Source organism: Excalfactoria chinensis, chromosome 1 (genome assembly GCF_039878825.1).
Source record: "Excalfactoria chinensis isolate bCotChi1 chromosome 1, bCotChi1.hap2, whole genome shotgun sequence".
Taxonomy (NCBI): domain Eukaryota; kingdom Metazoa; phylum Chordata; class Aves; order Galliformes; family Phasianidae; genus Excalfactoria; species Excalfactoria chinensis.
In genome coordinates this window covers 21513485-21539107 of record NC_092825.1, presented here as the reverse complement: position 1 = coordinate 21539107, position 25623 = coordinate 21513485, and the positions used below count along the sequence as shown (strand labels likewise).

General features: G+C 41.1%; 1 protein-coding gene across 1 annotated transcript in view; it reads right to left on the bottom strand.

Annotated features, from left to right (window-relative positions):
- Positions 1–24892, bottom strand: part of TSPAN12 (tetraspanin 12) — a 44245-nt gene extending 19353 nt beyond the window's left edge. Inside the window, exons 1-4 of the mRNA XM_072343840.1 lie at positions 24751–24892; positions 24204–24340; positions 11173–11255; positions 10428–10563 (exon numbers count right to left, since the gene is read on the bottom strand). Of these exons, the coding sequence (XP_072199941.1) occupies positions 10428–10563; positions 11173–11255; positions 24204–24269 (285 nt within the window). The 5' untranslated portion in view covers positions 24270–24340; positions 24751–24892. The remainder of the gene's footprint in view (positions 1–10427; positions 10564–11172; positions 11256–24203; positions 24341–24750) is intronic.
- Positions 24893–25623: the final 731 nt, after the last annotated feature.

Sequence of the window (25623 nt, the reverse complement as noted above, 5' to 3'; positions counted from 1 at the left end):
CTCAATGTCCAAGTGAAGGCCAGAGACAATTGGTGTTCCTCAAGAATCAGTGCTGGAACTGGTGCTATTTAACATCTTTATGACACAGACAGCAGGACTGAGTACACTCTCAGCAAGTTCGCAGATGACACCAAGCTGAATGGTGCAGTTGAAATGCTAGAGAGAAGAGATGCTATCCAGAAGGACCTGGACAAGCTGGAGAGGCAGGCCCATGCCAACTTCATGAAGTTCAGTATGCCAAGTGCAAGGTCCTGCATCTGGCTCAGGGCACTCTCAAACACAGATACAGGTTGGACAGAGAACGGCTTGAAAGCAGCCATGAGGAGAAGGATTTGAGAGTGCTGACTGATGAAAAATTCAACAGGAGTTGGCAGGGTGCACTCACAAACCAGAAGGCAAACTGTATCCTGGACTGCATCAAGAGAAGCGTGACCAGCAGGTCAATGGAAGAGATTCTGCCCCTCTACACTGCTCTTGTGAGACCCCACCTGGAGTACTGTGTCTAGTTCTGGAATCCCCAACACAAGGAGGTCATGGAGCTTTTGGAGTAGGTCCAGAGGAGGGCCATGAAAATTATTAGATGGCTGGAGCACCTCCCCTACAAGGACCGACTGAGAGAGTTAGGGCTCTTCAGCCTGGAGAAGAGAAAGCTCCAAGGAGACCTTATAGCAGCCTTCCAGTACTTGAAGAGGCCTACAGGAAAGCTGGGGAGGGACTTTTTGTAAGGGCATGTACTGACAGGACAAAGGGACATGGTTTTAAACTGGAAGTGGTTAGATTCAGACTAGATTATAGGAGGAAATTCTTTACTGTGAGGGTGATGAGATATCGGAACAGGTTGCCCAGTGAGGTTGGTTGTGAATGCCCCCTTCCTGAAAGCATTCAAGGCCAGGCTGGATGAGGCTTTGGGCAGCCTGGTCTAGAGGGGTGTCCCTGCTCACAGGAGGGGGGTTGGAACTAGATGACCTTAAAAGATCCTTCCAACTGAAACCATTCTATGATATCTTTGTCATAGTCTAAGAACTAATGAGTCTATTTTAATGATACAGAATGGCTTAGATTGGAAGGGACTTTAAAGATCATGTAGTTCCAAGCCCCCTGCTGTGAGCAGGGTTGCCAACCACTAGATCAGGCTGCCCAGAGCCCCAGCTATACTTTTGAAAAGTGAGTAAACGATCACTAGAGCCAGACAAGCTGCAAAGAAAACTGAAATTCTCTCTCTTTCCACTCCTGCAGTGCAAAAATTCACCCACTCTCCCTCTTCCTCAGCTCTCAGCCCTGCCATGAAGGAATTAACAATTTATTTGTTATTCTAATTTAAAATACTGACTCAACAATGTTGAAATTTATGAGGGATGCAGTCACAAGTCAACAAGGAAATGGGCTGAAGCCACCAATTTACATTAGCTACTGAACACCATATAGTCCTTCAAAATACATTCCACAGCTAATTGATCACGTTTTACATTTCAGTATCCCAGATCATCCAATTTAATCAACCTGTACAAAGTGTCTTAAAGCCTGTGACCTTTGCAAAGTCCACATTTTATACAAATAATGATCACTTTTTTTCCAAAATCTTTATAACAAATTTTCTGAATCAAACAGTTGGCTTTTTTATGTATGGAAATTAATGTTTTGATTTTTTTTAAGGTATGCATTCAAGTTTGCTCTTGAACTAGACAATATGACATGAATACTAAAGACACTGTTCACAGTCTTCACTCTTCTATACGATATTAATGATCAGTATTACATTTTTTTACTTGACCATAATCTTTGCTTATGTAAGGAAATGACTATTACTTTGACGATAAGCAAATGTGCATTTCAGACATATTAGAATTTATTTGCTTCAGGTTCAATTACATCAAGTCAACAAACTCCAAGGAATAAGGGTCACTGCAAGGTCATGGTAAAGTACTTAACAGGACACTGGTAAAACAGACATTAGGCAATCATTTCCTCAGGGCTTAAAATATTCCAGTCCTTTTTCTTCTCCCTGTAATTCACAGGATTTATATTAAAAAAATAAAGCTTCCTGTTCTGTATGGATTTTTGAAAAACAGCCCTCTTCATCACTTTTTCCTCTTTCTATTTCCCTTTTTCCTTATAAAATAAAGTCATAGAACCTTAAGTTTGGAAAAGACTGCTAAGATCACCTAGTCCAACCATCAACTCACCAACACCATGCCCCACTAAACCACCTTCCTCAGCACCACTTTTGTTAGAATGGGTAGATGACTCCACAAAGGCTGTTCTACCACCTCCCTGTGCAGTTTGTTCCATTACCTCACCACTCTTCCTGAAAATAAATTTTCCCTAATATCAAACCTGATTCTCCTCTGGAGCAAGTTGAAGCCATTACCTCTTGCCCTATCACTGTTACCTGGGAAAAGAGGTCCACCCCCACCTCACTAGAACCTTTCAGGCAGCTGTAGAAAGCAATAAGGTCCCCCTGAGCCTTCTCAAGACTAAACAATTCCAGCTCCCTCAGCTGCTCCAGATCCCTCACCAGCTTCATTGCCCTTCTCTGGACATGCTCCATGGTGTCAATGTCCTCCTTATAGTGAGAGGCCAACTGCAGTAAGCCTGCCTCGGTAGGCCCAAAAACACATCCAACATTCACCTGTGCCTTGTGGGTCTGTTTACTCATTAATAAATTCCTCTCTGGCACTCACCTGTTCCCCATTTCTTTCAGTGAACAAAAAACCAGAAGCAATGCAAATAAGCCATCAGAGCAGAGGATCTAGAAAAGACAGAGGGGGAAAAAAAAGCCCCAGAGCAACAAGACCACATATTATCTCAGCAGTTCCCCATCTTCTCAGCGAGGATACACCTCTGACTCTCATACTGGCGTCACTGTCAGGTTCCTTGCCTCAGCAACCTCAACCCACTGTACCAACTGCCATGTTAGTCTTCATGCTTCAATGTACAGACTTCCATTATTTCAATTCAACTATTACTATCTTTCTTCCTCCCTTCATCAGCTTTGGTGATATTTCAGTTTGTAATGCTGCCCTGGAAATTAATAACTTCCAAGAACTTGGAAGAAGAAAACAGCACTAACAGCATAATGAAAATGGGAATAAGGAGAAAGAAAAAAAAAGGAAAAAGATTTGCACAAAAACTTCTGAATCATGATACCAGACACAGTGACACCAAGCAAAATTGATACTCAGGACACACATCACAGAGAGCAGGCAAAATATTTATGCTTATCAGGCTGTCCTAGAAGCATAGCGTGCAGAGCAAAATGTGACACAGACATACAGGCATCACGCTTCAGGCTGAAAATATAGTGGAACCATAAAATGACTACTTTCAATAGATATTTGTTTACCTTTAGGCATAGCACTATGCTGTTTTTCCAAAAGGATGAGGAAGTGAGTCTTTGCTATTGAAGAAATACATGAAAAAGCCCATTTTAATTGACAGCATCATAATCATGCTGTCAAACCTTCCTGTCATAAATCAAATATATTTTTCTGAATTGAGGTGCTGAGTAAATGCACTGAACTGTGCTGTGCTGCCCCTGTATTACAAGCTGCTTAGCAGTGTGTGAGCATCAGCCACACACGAGCATTCACAAGACAACATGGATACTCTCACAAGCTCAATTCCTGTCACTTTCTTCCACCCTAACACTCCGTGCTGTTCAAACACAGATCTGTTTGTCTGCTGTTTGTTGAACCAACAGCACTCTCAATCTCTAAATATGAGGGCTGCTCCAAAAGTAATACCTCCTATTTTATTATATCGGTCTATGACAGAGGCAGATATTTGTAGAACAGCAAGAGAGTTTGAGCCTTCCCACCAGTATTCTGTTACATGTTGTTGCCATGGGACAGATGGCAGCAGAAGAGCAGTTTGACAAAACCAGCATCTGACTGGGAAGTGGATATGACTGCAGGTGCTGTAATTCTTCCACGTGGAAAAAATGGAACCCATCAACATTCATTGATGCTCGCTTTACAGAGTCCAAACAGTGGATGTGAGCACAGTGAGGCAGTATGTAATGCATTTCAGCAGTGGCAACAGCAACATGACAGATAAGCCACGTTTCAGCTGGTCATACATAGCTGTCACAAAATGAAGAGCATGTCAATCACTTTATCTATGCAAACTTGCAGCTTACCACCTGGTAACTGCATACAGAGAGGACTACCGGCTTCAATGCTGCTTGAAAAGATGGCATCAGCATAGGAATATCAAAGTCTGCAGCAGCTGAGCCCCATAAATACACAGGAACAGAAAGAACACATCATGCAAGTTTGTCAGGACCTTCAACCTCACATTGGTTCAATAGGTGATAGTTCCCCAAATTACCAGTGATGAGATATGGTGTCACCATTACAAACCAAAGTCAAAACTGCAGTTCATGAAGTGATGACGTGAATTCCCCTTCAAAGAATAAGTTCAAGAGAAGAAGTCAACCTTTCTCCTGCAACACAGTAACATCAGGCCCCGTACCAGTTTGAAGACTATGGAACGCATTGCCAAGGTTAGCTGGACTGTTCTACCACACCAACGTGTAGTTTAGATTTGGTGCTTTCTGACTTCCATTTGTTCAAGGCAATGAAAGATGGACTGTCTGGGCAACATTGTTCTAGCAGTGATGCTGTCATAGCATCTGTTAGACAGTAGGTCACCTGAACTGGAGCAGATTTTTATGAGAGTGTCATGCAGGGTCTCTTACTCATTGCAGGAGAAAATGCACAGCTAACAGTAGTGACTATGTTAAAAAAAATAAATAAATAGCATTTTGTAGCTGAGAATTTGTTCTATCAGTTACTGTGCCCTTTGTATCTGTTGCAGTTTCCATGAAAATAAATAAGAAATATCACTTTTGGAGCAACCTACATATATCCCAACAAAGGATGGCAATTCTAGGCAACTTGTATCTCTTGCCTGTAAGCTGTTTCTTCCAACTAAGAAAATTATGTATAGTTTCAAAGCACTTGCCTTTGAAAAAGTCCTTTAAGTGCATATACATCATGTCTGTTTGTGTTAGAGAAGACTGAATCAACAAAGTGCACTTCCTTCATAGACAGGCAGACAGAGAGACTGGTGCTAGACTCCAAGACCAACATAATCCACTCTCTTGTTCTTGGAGCCCTAAAGAATGAACCCTCTCCAGCAAAACTAAACTTCATTCTACCAATGCAGCCAATACCATTCTCAAAATGTAACAATTTATTTGAATCTTTAAGCCCTGGTCTGCACAGGAAAGAGATTTGCCCTCTATCCAACTTCCAAAGATATCTAACAATGTAGAAACATCAGACAGCTCAGCTTGAGAGTGAAAATCAGAAATATATAAAATAAATAGCTCTATTTTTACTTTCTTCACAAAGTTGCTTATATCAAACTTACTGGCCTATAATAAAAACTGGTAAGCTTAAAACTGACTTAAAACCATCTTTCAAAAAGGCAGGCTAACCTGTCTTCTGAATCTATTTTCCTCCAAGTCTCGCTACCTTTATAAAAGATTTGTTTACAAAGCACAAAAGGCAAAAATGACAAATTCCAGTCTCTGCTCTAATTCTAAACTGCATGGGATTACAGTAAATGTGTCTTATGTCTTCCCTTTCAATGCTTAGTAGTTTAATAATGATGAAATAATTCTGGTTAGTACATAATTCCAGTGCCAAAAGGTTGCACAAAATGCTGGAGTATCTGTGACTGTGTTAACATAGGTCAGAACAAATATGCTGCAGAACTACAGAAATAAATACTGACAAAAAAAAGAGACAAAAATTTAATTATCACTAGATTCTTGTACTAATCCATGCTGACAGTAGCCAGATGCCTTGAAAAACAGGTGGTGGTATAGTACTGTAGCACAGCTACATTTCATAGGGAATAAGGATCCCTTCTAGAAAGACATTAGCAATTAGAATTGATATTCCACAATATAGTGGACGTTCAAATTTAATCACATCTATCACCTGTGCATCCACGTGTTTAAATGAGTACAGAATAATCTGTTCCAAGTGGTGACACAGTCAGTGGTTCCCACTCATTTTTCATATGGATTTACTAAAACCACTTTGAAAAACACTGTGCTTAACCAGCTGAGAATTACTGACAAGAAACAAGCACACTCATGTCACACTTGTCAAATGATTATACCCTACATTTGCATGTTCAACTGAAATGTGAATAGTCTGTAATTTTTTTCTCTGTATAACATACTGATATACTTTTAAAGAAAAGGTCGATTCAGTTTTATAATATTTACCTGGTTGTGTTTCAGCTCCATTAACACACAATTCTGCCTGCCAAGTTCCAATTTGTAACCAGGTTCTGCCATAACTGATTTAACAAACCAACAGGGCCTATGAACACTTAGCTCTGAACAACATTTAACTGACAATTTTATGATAAAAAACAGTAAAAAGATTTGCCTTGTTGACCAAATATTTCTAATAGCTTTTCTTTTTGTGTAAGCATAGTCAGATAAATTTGAGTTCTGTACTGTTTGAAAGCTGTAATTACAGAAAACTCGTAGTTACAAATGCCAGAACTTGCAATACAAACTCCAGCCAGGAAAATATGTTCCAGTGGGATTTTCATGAAGAGCTTTCAGCCAAGCAATAGAGTTTACTCTTGTTGTCTTAATGCAACAAAAACTTCATCAAGTTCACACACTCCAAAGATTACTATTCTATTCAGAATAGGCCACTAGGCTCATTTTTTATATACAGAAGTGGGCTATGATGACAGCCTGAATTGGAGCATCTGGATCCCTCAATTTCATCCCCAAACTTCCAACCACAAGCAACTTAGCTTTCCTCAACTCCTTTCTATGCTATGCTACTGCATAACTTACTCCCCACACTGACCAGCCTGCCACTGAATCAGCAACAAAACAACCCTTTAGTAAATGAGAATGAATTTGATGCTACTGTATTCCATAGCTGTAACAAAAAAATAAGGCCACTCTCCAAGGTCAAGATGAGCAAAGGGACATTCATTGAATCAATTTCAAAGCCATAATTATGGAGGCTCAAGTTAACATGCTGGAGATAACAAAAGTCTAACTAAAAAGTGTTTCTGGTTTTGTAAGGCATCCCTATTAGTGAACTAGGAAACTCTTGAGGATAGTTTATAATAAATCTTAACTGGGATGAATAAGGTTCCAGCTCTAAACAGAAGAATTTAGGGATGGAATCCCTAGAACTATTTAACCTGATGTAGTTTTTTGCTGTGCTAGATGTACTAAATTTGCCTGTTAAACAGCTTTCTCCTTTAGAAGAAAGTTACTGTTAACTTAGAATTAACTTGAATGATGAAGTCTTATTTTAGAAAAGGCATCAGTTCTAAAGGCAAATTTCTAGATTGAAGAAAAAAAAAACATAAAAAAATCATGTTACACTGTTGAATACTGGTAGGCATCAGCTATATCCATTTAGTAAACAGAACACTTACGAAACAAAATCCAAACATACTGAAAAGCATCTCACACAAAACGCAACACATAACAACCCGCAGACCATCTCTCACTAAACCTACAAAGTCTACAACTTTAGTAACTTCAGTTAGATCCTAAGAAGTATGAAATACATAAGCTGCAAACTATAGTTCTAAATCAAAATGAGCAGGTGTAATTCATGTTCCAGCAACTTTCTTTCTTTAAATATTCATGCAATGAAAACTTTTGTTGTTGTTTTGGTTGTTCTTTTTTTTTTTGAAGTATTTACCATGGGTGCTCCATAAAACAGGAAGCAGCAGATTTGGGAGTATGAAGTACTATGATGAAAATTTATCATACGAACAATGATCAAACCCACCCATCTTTGATGATTCATCCTATTATTAAATCGTCAACACTGCAAAATGGGGCAAGACAACTTCACAATAATTTAGAGCAATTCTTCCACACCTGAAATATTAATTTCTTTATGAGGATGAGGGTCATTTGCAAGACACAAAAATTACATTATAGGCACTGTACAGCCATGGATTATTTATACCAATAGTCTTTAGGATTATGTATTCCTAAGGCAATTAAAATTCAATGATTAGAGCTTAAAATTGCTTAGTTCTACAAACAATCCAGAGCATAAACCTCAGAAGGCTGAATTATTACACTTCCTTACTATTAAGCAGAGCAAACATTAACTCAGCCACCATTTATGCCCCAAGTGAAGCTGGAAAGGTTCATTTTATTTCAAGGCAAAATTTCAAAAGTAAATTAATATAATTGAGTATTCAGTTGTATTAAAAATATCTACTATGCAGACCTTATGCTTTATTAGATTTTCCACAAATCCTGTTCAATTAACAATATCAGCACTAGCAATTAGTACACTGCTAGGAACATCAATAATTGGATCCAAATATCTTTGTACACTGTCGTGATGGCGGCTCATGGACTTCAAAATGATTAAAAGCATGACTGAAAAGGTTGTTAATGTTTAACATGAAGATTCTTCTGTTTGAGTTCATCCGGTTTTACAAAAGCTCATTTTGTTGATCCATCATTTTTTGATCAGACTGAAGAACAAAGCATTGACTTATGTCTGCATATGTCTGCAGTAGAACAGGACTGTATTAGCTGAACAATTAATCAAAGACAGTGATATGATTAAGAAGATATCATTTACTTATGCTTATCGGTTTGGTTAGCAAGAGCAAATTCTGTCACTCCCAAGAATGAAATATTGCAAGTTAAACTATAGAAATGTCTTGGTTTGATTTAGTATAATTTAAATGCCTAAACACAGTTCACATAACTTATTTCCAGATGTCCCTGAAGGTTATGCATGATTTGGTCTCTTCACTGGGAGCTTAAATAAAATGGGGAAAACAACAGTTTTAACTTCTTTTTCTTAGTGTTTCTTTGTAATCAATTATGATTTTTTGAAGGCTTGTAGCAAACAATGACTATTACCAGGTACTATACAAAACTGGTATTTATAATGCAGTTGCTTCTGCCTTTTAGTTCATTTTACTTCAAAAGCTATCACCATAAACAAAACTCTTAATAAAAGTAATCTTAGAACCTTAACAAAAATCTAAGGGCTTAATGCAGTTTTTAAACATTAATGCATCTCTTAAAATTTTCACTTTATAAAACAAAAGTACATGCAAGACCCTTCTACAATGTAAGGTTACTAGATAAATAATTATGATGTATAAAATTACATTAACCTGCTATTTTTATGCAAGCACTCATAACTAAGTCACAGAACTTGTTTTCACTGATTTGCATGGAGAAGATCTAGAAATAAAAGATGCAAGACTCGTATTACCGTAAATTTTTCAGATTTAAATTATAGTTTTCCTTGCTACATAACTTTGAAACAATAATCTTCTTAATGTATTATGTGTTTAATATCCAAAAGCAAGAACAGTATTTGCCATCTAGCAGTTAGTTAAGGGACATTTGTACTGCAGACCTCCAGCTGGAAATCTCAAATATAACTTATTCCAACTTCCTCTCAAAAAAAGTAATTTTAGTACAAGTCCTTATTAGAGTTTCCTGATTGTTTATAATATTTTCAATTTGATATAAGCAAAGGTTGGGTAAATCTCAGCTTGCTTTTCCACTATCCTTATGTTAAAAGATAAAGACCAGATCTGCAGAGAACAAACAGCTAGATTGAAATAAGGCTGCAGGTAGATGCAGACATCGATCTCAGTGCTGCCAAGGGCCCAAATGTATTTAAAATCTAAATATTTAAAATATGTTCAAGGGTTGTTATTTATTTATTTATACAATAGAAAAACCCAACAATTATCCTCAAAGTCACTGAATTCCAAATGAACTAAAAGGTATCTGACTCCCATTGCAGTCAGAGCCTCACTCCACTGAGATTTTACGTAAAGCCTTGTACAGGAAAGCCTATTAGGAATTAGCTGCTCTTGTGTCAGTGCCCAAACAAAAGAAAAAGAGTGATTACTTGTAATTTAGTTTCGAATTTGCTCACAAGCAAATGCAAGTGCAAAACTTCACCTCCAAGTAAAAGATGTTCTGAATGCACTCAGACTCAATTTTCATTAGGTACAAATACTATCATTTTGCTTTATTTCTAGAGTCAACTGTGAATATAGTTTATCTAGCCACAGAACACTCAAGAGTGAGAAGGGTAGCATAAGGGTTTATTTCCAAGCACTCAGACTCATTTTCCTGTAATTAGTACTTAAGAGTGAGTTATTTTTCCCTTCAGCAGCTCCTCTACTTAATGAAGTAGAATTTAAAAAATGAAACATTGCTTGTCTTTCAGCCATAGCATAATTCCATCTAAGCAATAAATTCTTTCCCACTGTGCTTAGCAATTACAATTCCTCACTGATAGCATAACTCAACATGCTAATAAAAAATAATCAGTATTTATCTAATGCCAGAGGAATAGAACTTTTCTTACATTGTTGAAGTGATGCAAAAGTTAACTGTTGTTAGAGATTAAGAAACATACCCAGACAAGGAGCAACAGATTTCTTTTCACTGTTCCACAGTAACCCAACATTCCAACTAGGATAAGGAAACAGCAGACTGCAATCATGACTGGATGGACCACAGGAAAGTAAGTCAAAATGACAGCCTCCTCCACCCTGGAACCAATCAGGACCATAATCAAAATGGTATAATTACACAATACCTATACAGTAGAAAAATGTAAGTTAGCCACAAAAATGACAAGCACAGATTGACAGATGTGTAATTTCCAGTACCTTAAAAATTTTACTGAAACCTTTTCTATGTGGTTTTGAATTCAAATACTGCATTCAAGTAGCAGAAGGCAATGTGTAATCTGAAATCTCTTTGGGACAAAGGCAATGTACCTGCCCCGCACTTGCAGAGCATGCAGCACAGAGGTCCTGTTCCACAAACAGGGTACACTGTAAGAATAAAACTAACAGCATTCTTAAATCTCTGTACAGAACAAAGTATTCAAAACAAAAATGGTTACTTGTTGGGAAGTGACCAAAATCGATCCCTGTCAAAAGAAAGACACAGGAGCAAAACAAGATTAAATTCAGATCTCCCCCAGCTCTAATGACAATCTGTGCCAGAAAAGTTTACAGAAATACACCTTTCGGCAATACAATAATTACCTTAACTAAAGGTTTCTAGAAATCCTAATTAGGAAACTTGCCATACAGAACAAACAACAAACACTATAATCATTCACAGATTAATAGGTTTAAGGAAAACTTTACCTTGTTTCTGCAGTTAAAGTGAGAACATTATTCAGGTAGTCTCTGATCCAAGCAGAAACACCTAATACACTGATGGACATCAACTAGAAAGAAAAGATTAGAAAAGAAAGGTTATTTATCACATATTTTAACAAGCTGCAATATCATTTTTAGTTAAGTAAAGGATTAATCATCAGTAACATCCATCATACAATCATTTATCTATCAAGGCAAAGTGCTGGACATCACACTGTAAAAAAATTGTACTTCTATATGCCTGGAGTTGGTTTGTTGCTCACTTTTAAGCAGCTACTGACAATGATTTTCTCTACCAGTATGGACAATTAATGCCTGGAATACCTTCTGTTACACTCTGTGGAGTAATGCCAGTGCTGGCTCAAGTCCCACCACTGCACAAGCTACAACAAAAACAAAAAGGGAGGATGTATGCTGCTAAAACCAGTGACTCTTTCAAGGCTCAGAGATGGCATCCATCTGTTTGTACGACACCAGGAGGCCACCTTTATGTAAAGAAGTAAAGAATAATTTCAAGCAACATTCAGTATATAATAGTACCGATAAGGAGAAGAGAAAAATACTGTGGTTAAATTTGAAGAGTTCAGTTATCTCTTTCAGGTAAAGCCATAGTGTGACCACTATGCCTTAGTCTCCTGAGCTGTAAAATGACAATAGAATTCTTGCTTTTAGCTTACATTATAAAACCTGGGTCAATTCAGCGTTCAGTGCCTGACTGTCACATTCTCAGGAGCCATAAAGCTACAACACATCATCAGCACTGCTCCTAAAGGAAAGACTGAATCTACCCAGAAAAGCCACCACATTGACAGCACCGAGTTTCTGTCAGATAATGCCATCTTGCACCCAGCACACTCTGGATCTACCAGTAGATGTTCCTGCCTCTTATTTTTGTTCAACAACCACACCTGAAGGATATGGTCAGAGCACACCTTGCCAGCACTGTTGCTTGTGCTCTGTTCTTAAAGCAGAGGTTCTGCTGGAAGACAACATGGCATTCTTCACCGTACTTGTCCCTGTACTTTGCACTGGGTAATACTATCTTAGGTCTGGAAACAGCAGCTAGGTAAGTCAGGGCACCTTTCCTCCTAGAGGAGGGACACCACAGCAACGTTTCTGTGTTTACGAGCACCCTCTGGTCCTCAGAACACTGCATTTGCTCCTTCATGCAGCAAACAGGCACAGTACTGCTCTTCAAATATAGTGATGCTGCTATGAATCCCTTCAAGGAAAGGAGGGATCCACTAGGCTTTTCTACAAAACTGAGCGAATTTAGAGTTACTAATAACACTACTGTCTACTTCTCGAACTGTTTCAGATAATTCTGCTGGTTTATTCTACTCAAAGGAGAATCTGGACACAGAAGGCACAAATATCACTCTCACACTGGCACTTAACTGAACATTAGTTCAGGGACTGAAGCTGGCAGAATCAAGATTTCACTGCCTAGATGAGGGATGGAGATCTGAGCATGCTGGCTCTCCTTAATGCTGCTTTCAGGCATTGTATAGGTGAATGCTTGGAAACCTCAGCAGTGTGTCTAGGTGGCCAAGAGAGCCAATGGCATCAGGAATAGTGTTGCCAGAAGGAGCAGGGAAGTGATCATCCCTCTGTACTCAGCACTGGTAAGGCCACACCTCGAGTACTGTGCTCAGTTTCAGACCCCTCACTGTAAGAATGACACTGGGGTTCTGGAGTGTATCCAGAGAAGGGCAGTGAAGCTCGTGATGGGTCTGGAACACAAGTCTTATGAGAAGCAGCTAAGGGAGCTGCGACTATTTAATCTGGAGAAGAGTAGCCTCAGGGGTGACCTTATCACACTCTACAGCTACCTGAAAGGATGTTGTGGTGAGGTGGGGATCAGCTTCTTCTCCCATGTAACTAGCAGTAAGAAGAGAAGGAATGGCCTCAAGTTGTGCCAGGGGAGATTCAAGTTGGACATTAAGAAATACCTCTCCGAGAGAGTGGTCACACACTGGAACAGGCTGCCCAGGGAGTTGCTGTGCCTGGAGGCAGTCAAGAAAAATTTAGATGCTGTACTGAGGGACATGGTTTAGTGGGAAATATTGATGACAGGTGGATGGTTGGACTGAATGATCTTAGAGGTCTTTTCCAACCTTGGTCATTCTAAGATTACTGGGTTTACTTAATGCTTCTAAAAACAATGAGAAGTGCCAATCTCCCCTGTTACCTTCAATGGTTACTGCTAGCTTTCCACATGCCTTCAAACTTCTGTAACGTTGTCATAAAGAACTAGCTAGCAGGCACAAGACTAATGAATAAGGAAAGTTTTTCTGAGTCCTTACCGGCTCTTTGCAATGCTTTGCCTTCGCCTGCAGCATGCTCACAGCAGACTACTTCTGCCTTGAATATTTCATGTGAAGTCCCACTTGCTACTGCATGCTGCTTCAGCCCACTTTGTAGAACTGATGCATGAAGTACAGGCACTGCCAGTGAGAACCCCAGCTGCTCAGTGTGCTTCTAGCACAGTCAGGAAAGCTTGCTGCAAATCTACTACATAGATGCGTGTCAGGGCCCATTTCCTTTAAGCTCCATGGAATCTATTTTGGTTGTTAAAACAGTAGGAGTAAAGAGCATTTCTGTTCTGTTTAATTGATAACGCAGGAAGCTGCAAGAGGAGATAAATAATGACCATCATTCCCTTCTAGATTAACTCCTAGACAACAACTGCCTTCTTGGAAGAAAGCAACAAGCAAGTATTATACAAGCAATACAGATCATATTTCTAACACAAAGAGAGGTAAGGAAGACCACAAGCATATAGCACTTTTTCTTATGGTTACAAAGCAATAGAAAACATTTTATACCCTCCCTACAAAGTCTGCCAATACTTCCACAGAATGATGAAATTAATTTGGTACAAAGCAATACCAGCCAAACTAAACTGTTGGATGTAAATTAAACACAAGAAAATTCCTCCTGTAACCACAGTGGGAACCAAGCTATAGGTCACCTTTCCTATGTTTGGAACAATCACACTACTTCTTCAGGCATTACTGACTTCTGCTACTCTTACAATGCATGTGTGGTTTAGCTAGTTCAGCATCACTCAAAATGCCTTACCACACTGCTATACTGATGTTACACATGCGTTTCCTGGCCAGCACCTTTCTGCCAAATGGACACAGTCCAGGGGATGCAACTTTGGGACTTCTTCAAAGGAAGGTACAAGCTGCCTTATTACTCTGAATAATCTGAAAGACAGATTTCTTGGATACATTGGATTCACATCCATGAAAGTCAGTGGCACCATCAAACTGGGGTAGCAATTTGACATGGCTCAGAGACAATATGCAAATACTTGGGAAGCTTCTATATAAATAAGGAGTCACGCAGTTGAGTAAACCACAAGAACACATAAAAGCAATTCAGGCATAGACATTACAAAAGGTGTGTTTTACTGCACATAATCCAGCAACTGTTTGTAAGCTTGTAACTACAAGAAGGACAAAAAAAGTCACATCCTTTCTAATCAGTTAAGTCAGCCTCTGGGCAGGAAAACCATGCAGTATGAAAGGTGTGTTTGCAACACCAGACTGCCCCACAGTAGTGAGTGATGTCGATGTTTAGTTTAAGGACAAAAGCTTATCAAGCATTAGCTCATACTCATCAATTGACTTGACAGCTCACTAGCTCCAGAGTCACAAGAGAATGACAACAGAAGCATGACATACATCCCCAAATCCCACAGCCTTCTACTTGTGACTCAACATGTTGCCTCACAGCACGGATGCTGCCCTGTAAAGATGCTAAGCATCTTCAAGTGCCATCTGAAATCAGCCAAGCTCAAAGCACCAGCTACTTTACAAAAACTAAGCCACAGACAGATATTCAGCTGAAAACACAGGGAATCATAGAATGGCCTGGGTTGAAAAGACCCACAATGATCATCTAGTTTCAGTCCCCCCACTATGTGCAGGGTCGCCAAGCATCAGACCAGGCTGCCCAGAGCCACATCCAGCCCAGTCCTAGAATGCATGGACATCAGCAGTGCAACTCAGCCCATGTGCTTAACACAGGGAGGAACAACACCACTGCCCTGAGTGAGCACCCAAACCTACCAGTAATTCTCTGCAACACTGCTTTCAAGGAGTCATGGGCAGAGGCAAGGTTCTCATTATAGCTTTCGTTGGTTCATCTGGAGGCAGAACAAAAGGTGGCCTATAAAACTGGCAGCTGCTTCATAACTAACTTAGAAGCAAAATACAGACCAGTCAGAAAGTTGTACCAAGCAATCATATTAAAGGGCAAAAGTTTATGAGAAGCAGAACTACCAAAATAATTTTCACCACATTAACAGCAGTTACATCATTTAATCAAAAAGTTTTCATCTGAGCTTCTCTGATGACAGCCAGTCTGCTGTGCTGTAAACACAATATGAGAATAGGCAGTAAAACATTTTTATTTGTTGCAGCTGGCTGCATAGGTCACAAGGGGCTTCATTCTAAACCATCCCAATATGTTACATAGCCATCAGCACAACACTAAAGGGTTTATGAAATTGTCTGCCATCATACCCTATTTTAAATATATTTTCATCCTTAGTAAACAAAGCTAATAAAGTATATTTTAATATATGTGCAATATGAGGATCACACAATGAAATATTACATTTCCAAACCAGTTCATAATCCAAAGTTTTCAAAGCTCCTAAATGTTATAAAATCAATCTACATTTGCAATTCATAAACAAACAGGCATTTCAGTCTTTGGGGGAGCAAGACACATCGCTATAGCTATTTGCACACCTGTTTTTATTCTCTCATCACCTTTTTACATTGAAATATTCTAATGCCATAATTTTTGCCAATGGAACTTGCTGTGCTCAATGGAGAGCAGGGTTTTTCAATCACATTATTAAACCAGAGGAAAGGTTAAAATTATCTTCCACAATAAAAATCACACAGCTCTTTGTATCAAAACAGATGGGGAAAACAACTTCAGGCCAGGCTCTGGGATCGGTACAAAATGCTGAGCAGTGGCACTATAAAGAAATTAAATCTTAAGATTTTAGTTAATCTTAAGAAAGACTTGCAGCTCCAGGGAAATCAATTCCCAGATATGGCAGCATTCAGCAAAAGAAGTCTTTTAATTTTAATGAAGAAGTAACTCTTGAGAAATTTTTCCAGTTAGAATTGATTTGGGTAACCTGAGCTGTGACTTTTACCCATGGGGGCAGGGAGGAATCGCTACAAGGTCATGAACAGAACATGTTGCAATGTTTTCACAGGATTTTCACAATTAAGTTCAATACTCAGATCCCTGGACAAACACAGATGACTCAGATCCCTGGACAAACAAGCAACCACATTTTTCAGGGAAGGAAGGGTGTAAGAGCGGGGGTCAGAGGGACAAGAGATCTCGGGATTTTTTTCTGTATTACCTGGCAAAAGCATTCAAATGTTTACAGAAAGAATCGTGGCCTATAAAAAAAGAAAAAAAAAATCCCAATTCCCCACTAATGCACCTTTTATTTTAAGGATATGCCAGCATTTAGTTTTAGCCAAGGTCCCTGCAGAGGGTTTTTGGTCCCCTCCCACTTGCAAACAGCTGAAGCATGTGCTTATTTGCACTTTGAATGCAGGTTTGCTTGCACAGCTGCAGCTGTGAGTTAACAACATGATCCAGGCTTGGCATGAGCTGGAACTTGCACACTTTGCAATCAGGCAACTGCTGGAGCACAGACAGCCTGCTAAAGGGTTGCTCTTCCAAGGAAAGCAAGCGAGCTCTCCAACAACTGACTGCATGAGGACCCTACAGCACCATGGCAAAAAGAAACATGAAATAAGAGCTCAGATATGTGAACAGGTTTAGGTACAGCTAATCTAAAAGCAGGCTACTCCACCATCAAAACAATATGCCTTCACATTTACACAACACACTCTTAATTTTATTGCTGTAAGTGCTTGCTTCAGTTCATGGACAGCAGTCCATCTCTGTTGGGCAATCAATGTTTAAACTCAGAGTATATAAATGGAAAGCTAATGTATGAATGACCATGCATATTTCCTGCAATCCATACGATTTGCTTATCAGATGGTTGCAGGAACATCACCTAATTTCTTTGTTTTATACACAAATACCCACCAGCACATGAATTACTCAAATGAGCCTGTACTTTTTACTTAAATCACAGATTCCTATGACAGTACATTAAATTAAATTGTTCCTTATTCCTTTGGATTCCCCAGCTGATTCCTGAATGTCCATAAAGAAACATTAACGTCATTTCTAACATTAAGATGAAGTCTGGGTGTATTTTTTCCTTTTCATCACCATGTCAAGCCACTCTGTTTTAAGGGACTGTATTGCTGAAACTCATCCACTGACTCAGCGTTCATGAGGAATGAGCCCTTTCCCCTATGAAAACAGGTGGGATAAAAGGTTACACAGAAGCAGATACAAAGTTGAGCAGTGGCTGAACTCTGCTTTACCTCTTTAGAACACAGACTGGTAATGTATTGCTGTCAGCACTTCTCCCACCAAACTCCAGACCTTAAGAGACATTCCTGGACCATCAAAATCCACAGTCTCCCCAGAACCTACGGATGTTATATAAATAATACAGCTCAAAGACATCAGAAAGTAGAAGATTTCTCAAAGACCAACATTAAAAGCATTTGTGGTTCTTTGGAGCTTCTCCTATAGCTTGCTCTGCCATTAAAAGACAATATGCTCCCACAGAAGCGGGAGTTATTCTTGAATGGCCTTTTAAGTATTTTCTTTATGCAAGAATGCTAAGGAACCAGGTTTCAGTTAGCACACGTACGCAGCAGTCTCTAAAAGCAGACTATAATGGTCCAGCACAAACACCATGTTTTCATTGGTAAACACAGGTACCCAGCTTGGCCAGTGTTCATTTCAATGGGTATTATTAGTCACTCAAATGCTTTGAAAATTTGACCCTTATTCACTCAAAGCATCTTCAGATGCAACTGGCAGGAGAGGCAGTTGGACAGCAACAGAAACACAACCCCTACTCAGTATCTGGATCCAAGGAAGGGAAGATAGATCAGTGTCTTTGTTGTGCTGCAGCAAATGCAAAAAAGGAAGTAAAAATAATTACAAGATTGAACACATACATTTGAGGTAGGAAAAAGATACATTTGAGGTTAGAAAAAGAAGGAAACAATCCCTCTGCTTCCAGTCATTTTCAATGCTTCTATGCACAGTGTTAATATTCCCCTGCTTTATTTTCTCAGGTGAAACACATAACCAAAACTAGACAATACAAGTGTGAAAAATATTCATAACAAAGGGAAAGCTAACTGAAAGCTTGCTTCTCTTTTATGTTACCTGATTTCTGGTTCACAAGCACAAATTCAAGGTAGATGTAAAATGATTTACACTGTCGGCCAGGAGGGTTTACTGGCTGCAGTCACATAGTCTAAATTAGATGGTACTTCTACATAGTAGGAGCTAGCAGCATGAAGGAAAGTTCAGGCACAGTTCAACAGAAACAGCATTTCCTCAGGCAGATGAACCTCATGGGGTGAAGAAGATGGCAACATATCCGACTCTGCTCAACACCCAGTGACACTGTGAATCATCTGCTAAAGAGAAGCCTACCACCTATAATACAGTCACCTGCAGCTTACAACCCTGATTTGCCCAAGCCACGGTCACTCTCAATTACAATGGACACAACAGCAGCTGTTCTTTCTTTCCACACATACTCACCAAAGAAAAAACAGAAAAAGAAAAAGCTGACAGTTTTCTCAAGACAGAAAGCCCATACAGATGTTTTCCTGCATTTCAGATATATTTGGCTTTTTTAAAAAATATGAGAAAACACGAGAAATTCGATAAAACAATTGTGCTGCTTTTATTTGCATTTAGTAGCACTACCTAGTTCACCAATTTGGACTATAGTTTTTCAAAGGAACCCAAGTGTCTGAGCTGCCAAGAAAAGTAAAACAAATCTGTACCTCCGAGCTGTTGCTTTGTTTAATCTTCTACTACTTTAGACAGTCAGAACACTGAATTTTTCCAGTACTCAGCACTGTTTTCTATTTTCTGTTCTAGCACAACCATGAAAACCACTGCCCATAGACAATGTCCTGTGTTCACAAGCGTGCCTTTACTACTGGCTGGCCATTTTCTGTGACTGATGCCTGCCTTTAATGCCAAGGTAAGGTCTCTCCACCATAAAGGACTGCAAAGAAAGCTAAAGGGGGAAGAAACTGTAGTAAAGTCCAGAACAGCTGGCATTATTACAAAACATGGTGAAGAGGATTTACATCAGGACAGGTTATGAAGATTTCAAAACAAACAAGGATGCTCACATTAAATCCGTGTCTGCTACTAAGCTGGAATGGTGTCAGGAGTTTGCTAGAAAAGTCCCAGAAGCACAGACCCTTGTAGTCTCATAGACTGCATAAAACATATTTGTAGAACTATTAAATTAAGGCTTTCCAAGTAAACTAGAATCTCAGTAAAAACTAAATCTCACTAAAACATGTTATCTTGAGATAAAGACTAGTACTGTCTCTAAAAACTGAAATCTAAGAAGCAGTAGCAGCATGGCTTCTCTCAAACACCAGCAAGATAATTTGTTTAAGACAAAAGTCTTGGGCTAAAAAATGCCAAACAGTACATTTCTGTAGATCATAATATGCTGCAAATAGCAACATTAAAAAGAAAAGACATCTGCAGAAACCAAGTTGCATCTGTGAGTCTAAATTCCTTGAAGTGATGCTCATTTACACATTCAGATGACAGAAGAATCAAACCCAATGTAAAACGCAGGCTTCAGTCTGAAGGATGTTCCTTTCCAAAGTGCTACTAAAAAAAAACCCCAATGAACCAAAGAGAGAGAAGCTCCTAAAGCCACAATTCCCATTACTTTGAAAAAGACATGCTGCAGTCAGATGCATGATTCAGTTGACCTTAGGATCATCTTCCAGAAGGATCATAGATCTACTACCACATTCAGTCACTTAACAGTAATTAGAACACTGGCAACACTCTTATTCCCACTTCAGAAGAAAATCCCTACTGCAAGTCGCAGCTTAGGAAATACCAATCCATTCACATCCAGACAACGCTCCTTTCATCCCACTCACGCACATGTGTTATCATCAACCTGCTGACTCTTCCAAATCACTGCTCATTAGGTAAACCCTATAAAAAATGCTCTTTCCAAATACAAAGCATGCAGCTGTACACTAGTAAGTTACGCTTTGGAGAAGCTACAAGTGTCACAGCACATTGATTGATGAAGTTCTCTCGCTTCACTGCAGAGGGCTTTGACAGTAATCAAATTACGAAGACACTAGTGTGCTACAGCAGCCATCCACACAGAAAGATTTTCTGCAAGATTGATGGTCAGACTAGTCAGCTTTATTATGCATAAAGCTTCCTCAAGGAGCTTCACATGCGCTTGTATGTCCTCAACTGGCTGGCAAGGTCAAAAGCTGGAATGCCTTACACAAGTGCTGCAACAGTTGCACACAGGACACATCTGAAAATTACTCTAAATGTTCCCTCCTCAGAGGCAGATAATCAAACTGCATCAGACACAGCGTCTGCTGGGTGTCTTACAGCTTTCTTCAGGGCTTCAAATATTAGAGGTCAGCAGAGCTGAAGCTCTGTTTTCTTCCTCTCCTGGGAGAAACCAAGCCTGTCCGCACAATACGTGGTTCAACTGGCCACTGGACAACACCAGAAACAAACAATGAGAGAAGGTCACTGCATTCTGGTTAGGACCCTTAATCAAGCCATGACTTTAAAAAGTCAACACATTCTGTTTGTACATCTTCAGTGTTTTCAGACACATACTGATAACCAACACAGCAAACAGACACAGTAACAACTGACTTGCTGTTTGGAGGCCACAGCCCTTCAGAAGGAATGAAGCAGAAGTTGTTGTAAAATACTCCAAGAACAAGTTTTAGGAGTATAACATACATGCTCCCAAAACTGTGAGCTCTCTGCACACTCCAGTAACACACATTGCTCTCATCTATTTTAAGTATGCTGCTATTGTGTTTATCTGTTAAGGCAGAGCATACCACACTCACAGCTCAGGAGGAATGCAGCTGCATTTCCAGGAGCTGATCTAATCTAAACTCCCTGCCATCCAGTCCATAGTGTGAGCTGGTATTTATCAAACTAAATGCTAACATAAGCAACATTACAAGCTAAAGCTTTCCAAATGGAAGACTGGTGGTGAAGAGAAACAGCTCCCACCCACCCACAGGCAAGTAAGCACCTGCTGCCCACAGAACTTTTCCATGAGAACTTTTTACCCAGCGGGGTCATACTCTTATACTCAGAAAAGCCAGTGGTAGCACTCCTACTGATCCCAATGGGAGAAAATTCAGCTCTGATAAAGGGAGAGATATGAGACATTTCACTACAATAAGCAATGAGAAGCAGATCTGTATTTAGTTGTTAAACACACAGCCAAACAGCATCAGATAGGAAGCAAAAAGAGCTTTTTACATGCACACGCCTCCAAAGAATATGATTTAACTGAAATTGCCCACCTACCATTCAACCTGTTCCTCACTACACAATTATGGCAATCACTTTTTGCTTGTTTGTTTTATTCTGAGTCAAACAGTTGCATACATTTACTTTTCAAAATGCAGGGAACCAGCTCCAAACAGACTGGCCAATTTTTCTCTTTAATTCTAACACCTATCATACTATACACATTACAGAAAACAGCTTTATTCTACTTAGCATCTGTAATGCAAGATACCTGCTGATACTGGCATTTACTATTCAATTACATATTCACATACTTTGACACATGTTTTGTGAATACAGATCTTGCTTAGCTGCTTGAGTGTTATTTCCAGCATCCTGCCATCAGCTATGAAGATTAAATTTAGGTATTTTTCACATTCTTGTCTTGAAGATGATAATGAAAAATTGCTGTTTTCTTCCCTAGGACTTCTTGTCATATTGGCATAGACTCATAAGACCCCCTTTCCTATATGATTATGAAAGAAAAGGAAAAGTCATACTTGTTATTCAGGGGTGACCTGAGACATCATTATTCAAAAGGCAAACAAAAAAAAATCTGAAGAATGAGAAATTATTTCTAGCCAAATGCTTTAAAGGTAATATTGAATGATGGCTGGACAAAGCTAACAGCAGCATACTATGGATGTAGTTGCTGTTAATCCACTGCCAAGCTGCAAAAAGCTCTGCAGCTCTGTGCTTTAGCTCTGCAACAGAAAAACACAAGAACAAAACAATGAAAATCTGGAAGGAGCAATCTGACATGAAATATGGATCAGAACTTAATTGAAGCAAAGAGGGCAAATGCTTGAATCTCCCAAGTGAGCCAGCGTGCACCCTCCCACATAAGTACACCTACACACATACACCTACATGCGTCTCCCATCTCCACTTATGCTTGTTTCTCTCTACACCTGTTCCCTGCTCACTGCCTCTACATTTGTCCAACCTCAGCCTCCTTACAATCCTTGATCTCCCTAGAGAGGAGCTGTGATGCAATGCACCGGTCCCCTCCAAAGATATGGGCAAACTTCACTCAGGAGGGGAAATGGAGCACTCAACTCCAGCACCAAGGCCCTCACCAGCAAAGAATGGGGTCATAACCACGTGAGGTTATCACCTAGGGACTACACAAAGGGCTGATTTCATCTACAAAGATGCCCCTAAATACTAAATCTGATGAAACGCGATAAGCACAGAGCAGGGAGGGAAAGAGAGAAAAGTGAAATAATCTTAAGGGTACAAGCTGCTTTAGGAGGTGAGTTAAGGGTGTGAGTGAAAACTGACAAGAATGGCTCAAGGCAGCAATTTGGAACCCAAACAAAGGCAACAAGAATGCCAACTGAAGGACAGGATGTTCCCAGACATATAGATGTACATTCACTCAACTCTAGCAGCATATGCCTAAAAATCAGGAATTGAATCCAGGCAGCAATGAATGAAATTTATGAATGAATGAAATTAATGAAATGCAAGTTCTAGGATTTTGTGTGAATGAATATCATGTATAATGTGATAAATAATTACATATTGTTAAAACAAACAAGCAAGCAAACAAAACAGAGATGTCCTCATCTTCTGTTTACAGGGCTTTAGTCCTACCTTTGCTGGAGGAATGAAATACTTTGGTTTTACCACGGTCAAACACGACACTTTCAACAGAATCGCATTTTGCCCCAATGCATTTTAATAATCCTCTCATTCATATTCTGCTCTCCACTTCATTTTCAGTAATCTTCATTTTTACCTCAATATAAAATATACTTGGTGACAGCCTATGTATGCTGCCTGCATCACACAAACATGCAGCACCTCTCAAATCAGTACTTGCCAATGGGTGTGGGATGTCATGCCTCTTACACTCGTTCTTTTTCCTATACTTAGCCAGTACAAATCTCAGTTACACAGGCGATACAGGCTTCATTTGGTGTGTGTGATCTGTGAGAAATCTGCATCATACAGTTTGTGTGGAGATGTGAAAAGTTTAGGAGCCAGAGCTGATCACACCTACTTACGTTTGAGAGCTGCAAGCACTACTGCTGTAATTACAGCTTTGACTGAAATGCTGAAAGCAAAATAAAGAAATCACTCTAGGCCTTGTCTGCCAGCTTGGATCCAGTCCCCAAAAGCACGATGAGCTGGATAAAGCCTCCACAGGGCAGCTCACTGCTCAGATACCTCAGCGAGCTGAGTTCAGACCAGGTCACAGGATGCTCTGACACTCACAGAGTGAGGAATCCACAACACCCCTAAGTATTTCCCTCTCTGAACACATGCATATATTACGGGTGCACACATTCCCATGTGCATTTATAACATGATGCCAGCACCACGATAATTTCACTTACAACAAGTTTCCAAACGTTTTTCTTTAAGGCATTTCATGATAAGCCCCGCCTGGCCAGGGGTGCACATCAGAGACACCCAAGATGCCGCTTTCCCTCCCCGGTTCCCACACCACTGATGCCGGGACACCACCGAGGCCGTGACGCGCGCCACGGTCGCCACTTGCTCGGACTCACCCAGAAGAGGAGGTTGAGGGCGTAGAGCAGGCAGCGCAGGCACCTCACCGAGTCCTCCCTGGCCATGGCGAGCCCCCGCGAGAGACAGCCCCATTCCCTCACCACATCCTCGCTGCCGAGGCCGGGCAGCCAGCGTTCTGCGGGGAAAGGCAGATAGGGCCGGGGGAGCCCGGTGAGCCGCGCGTCGAGGCGCAGGTGGCGGCACAGCGGCGCGGTTCCCTCCGCCCAGCCTGACCCGGCCCGGCCCGGCCCGTTCTCGCAGAGCAGCGGCGGCTCCGTAGGTACAGGGCCGGCTCACCGCCGCGGGCAGCACCGCACCTCCCCTCCGCCCGCCGCTCTCAGAGACTGTGCTTAAAATTAACAACCAGAATCGCCCCGAAAGGCGACAACCCGCGCGGTACCCCGGGCTGCCTCGCGGGACGAGCGGCGCTGGAAGAGCGGGGCGGGCGCCGGCCCCCTCCCCGACCGGGAGGGACGCGCTGTCCCGGGGAGGGCGGGCGGACGGGCGTGCAGACGAGGACAGCAGCGCTCAGCGCCTCTCACTCACTTGCTCCGGCGAGGACTCATCGGGGCCGGGCAGCGCAGCGCGGAGCCGCGGCGCCCATCCACGCCGGGCGCTGACGGAAAGCTCCCGCCGGTCACCCCCCAACAGTCCTTCCCCGCCCGCAGTGCTCCGCCGAGCCCGGCGGCCGCCAGCGCCACCGCGCATGCGCGCCCGCCCGTTCCTGCGCCCGCAGGGTCCTAGCGCCGCCGCCGGCTGCGGACCGCTTGGGGTGCGCGGCTGCAGGCCCTGAGAGCGGGCTGCGCAACGGGCCGGGGCTCCTCAGGTTTGGGAGTGCTGTGCGCCCAAGCGATAAGGCAGCAGAGCAGTAACGGAGTTGTCACTGAGTCTACGCGTTGTGGAAACCTACCTGGGGCCAAAATGGAAGCGGCAGTTCGGAGTGCGTCCAAATCTTCCGTGGGAAAGAGCTTGGGTTTCACTCGGCAGATTGCTGCCCGCCTGGGCAGGTCTGGATCTCAGGCTGCCAGGCGAACCCCAGAAGGTGCATCCCCAAAGTGCCCTCCCTTCCCCAGCTGGAAGTCCAAATTTGCCAGGCCTGGGGCTGCCTCCCTTCTGCAGGGGAGAGGGGAGATTTTGAGCAATTGCCTTAGGCCAGCTGAAATACACCAAAACCTCCTCCTGTGGTATTTTGGCCCAGAGTGACAAATCAGCTCACAAAACAGCTGTGGCTTTTTTCATAGGGTTTTTTTTTGTTTTGTTTATCTTTTTTTTTTTTTTTTTTTTTTTTTTCCCCCAAGTTTTAACAGACATTTCACAAGATTTCAGCACTATTACGTCAGAAATGAAACTTGGCTGAAATCAAACCCGAATGTGACAACTTGCAACCCGGTGCCCCATCCCCACACAGCAGAAAACTCT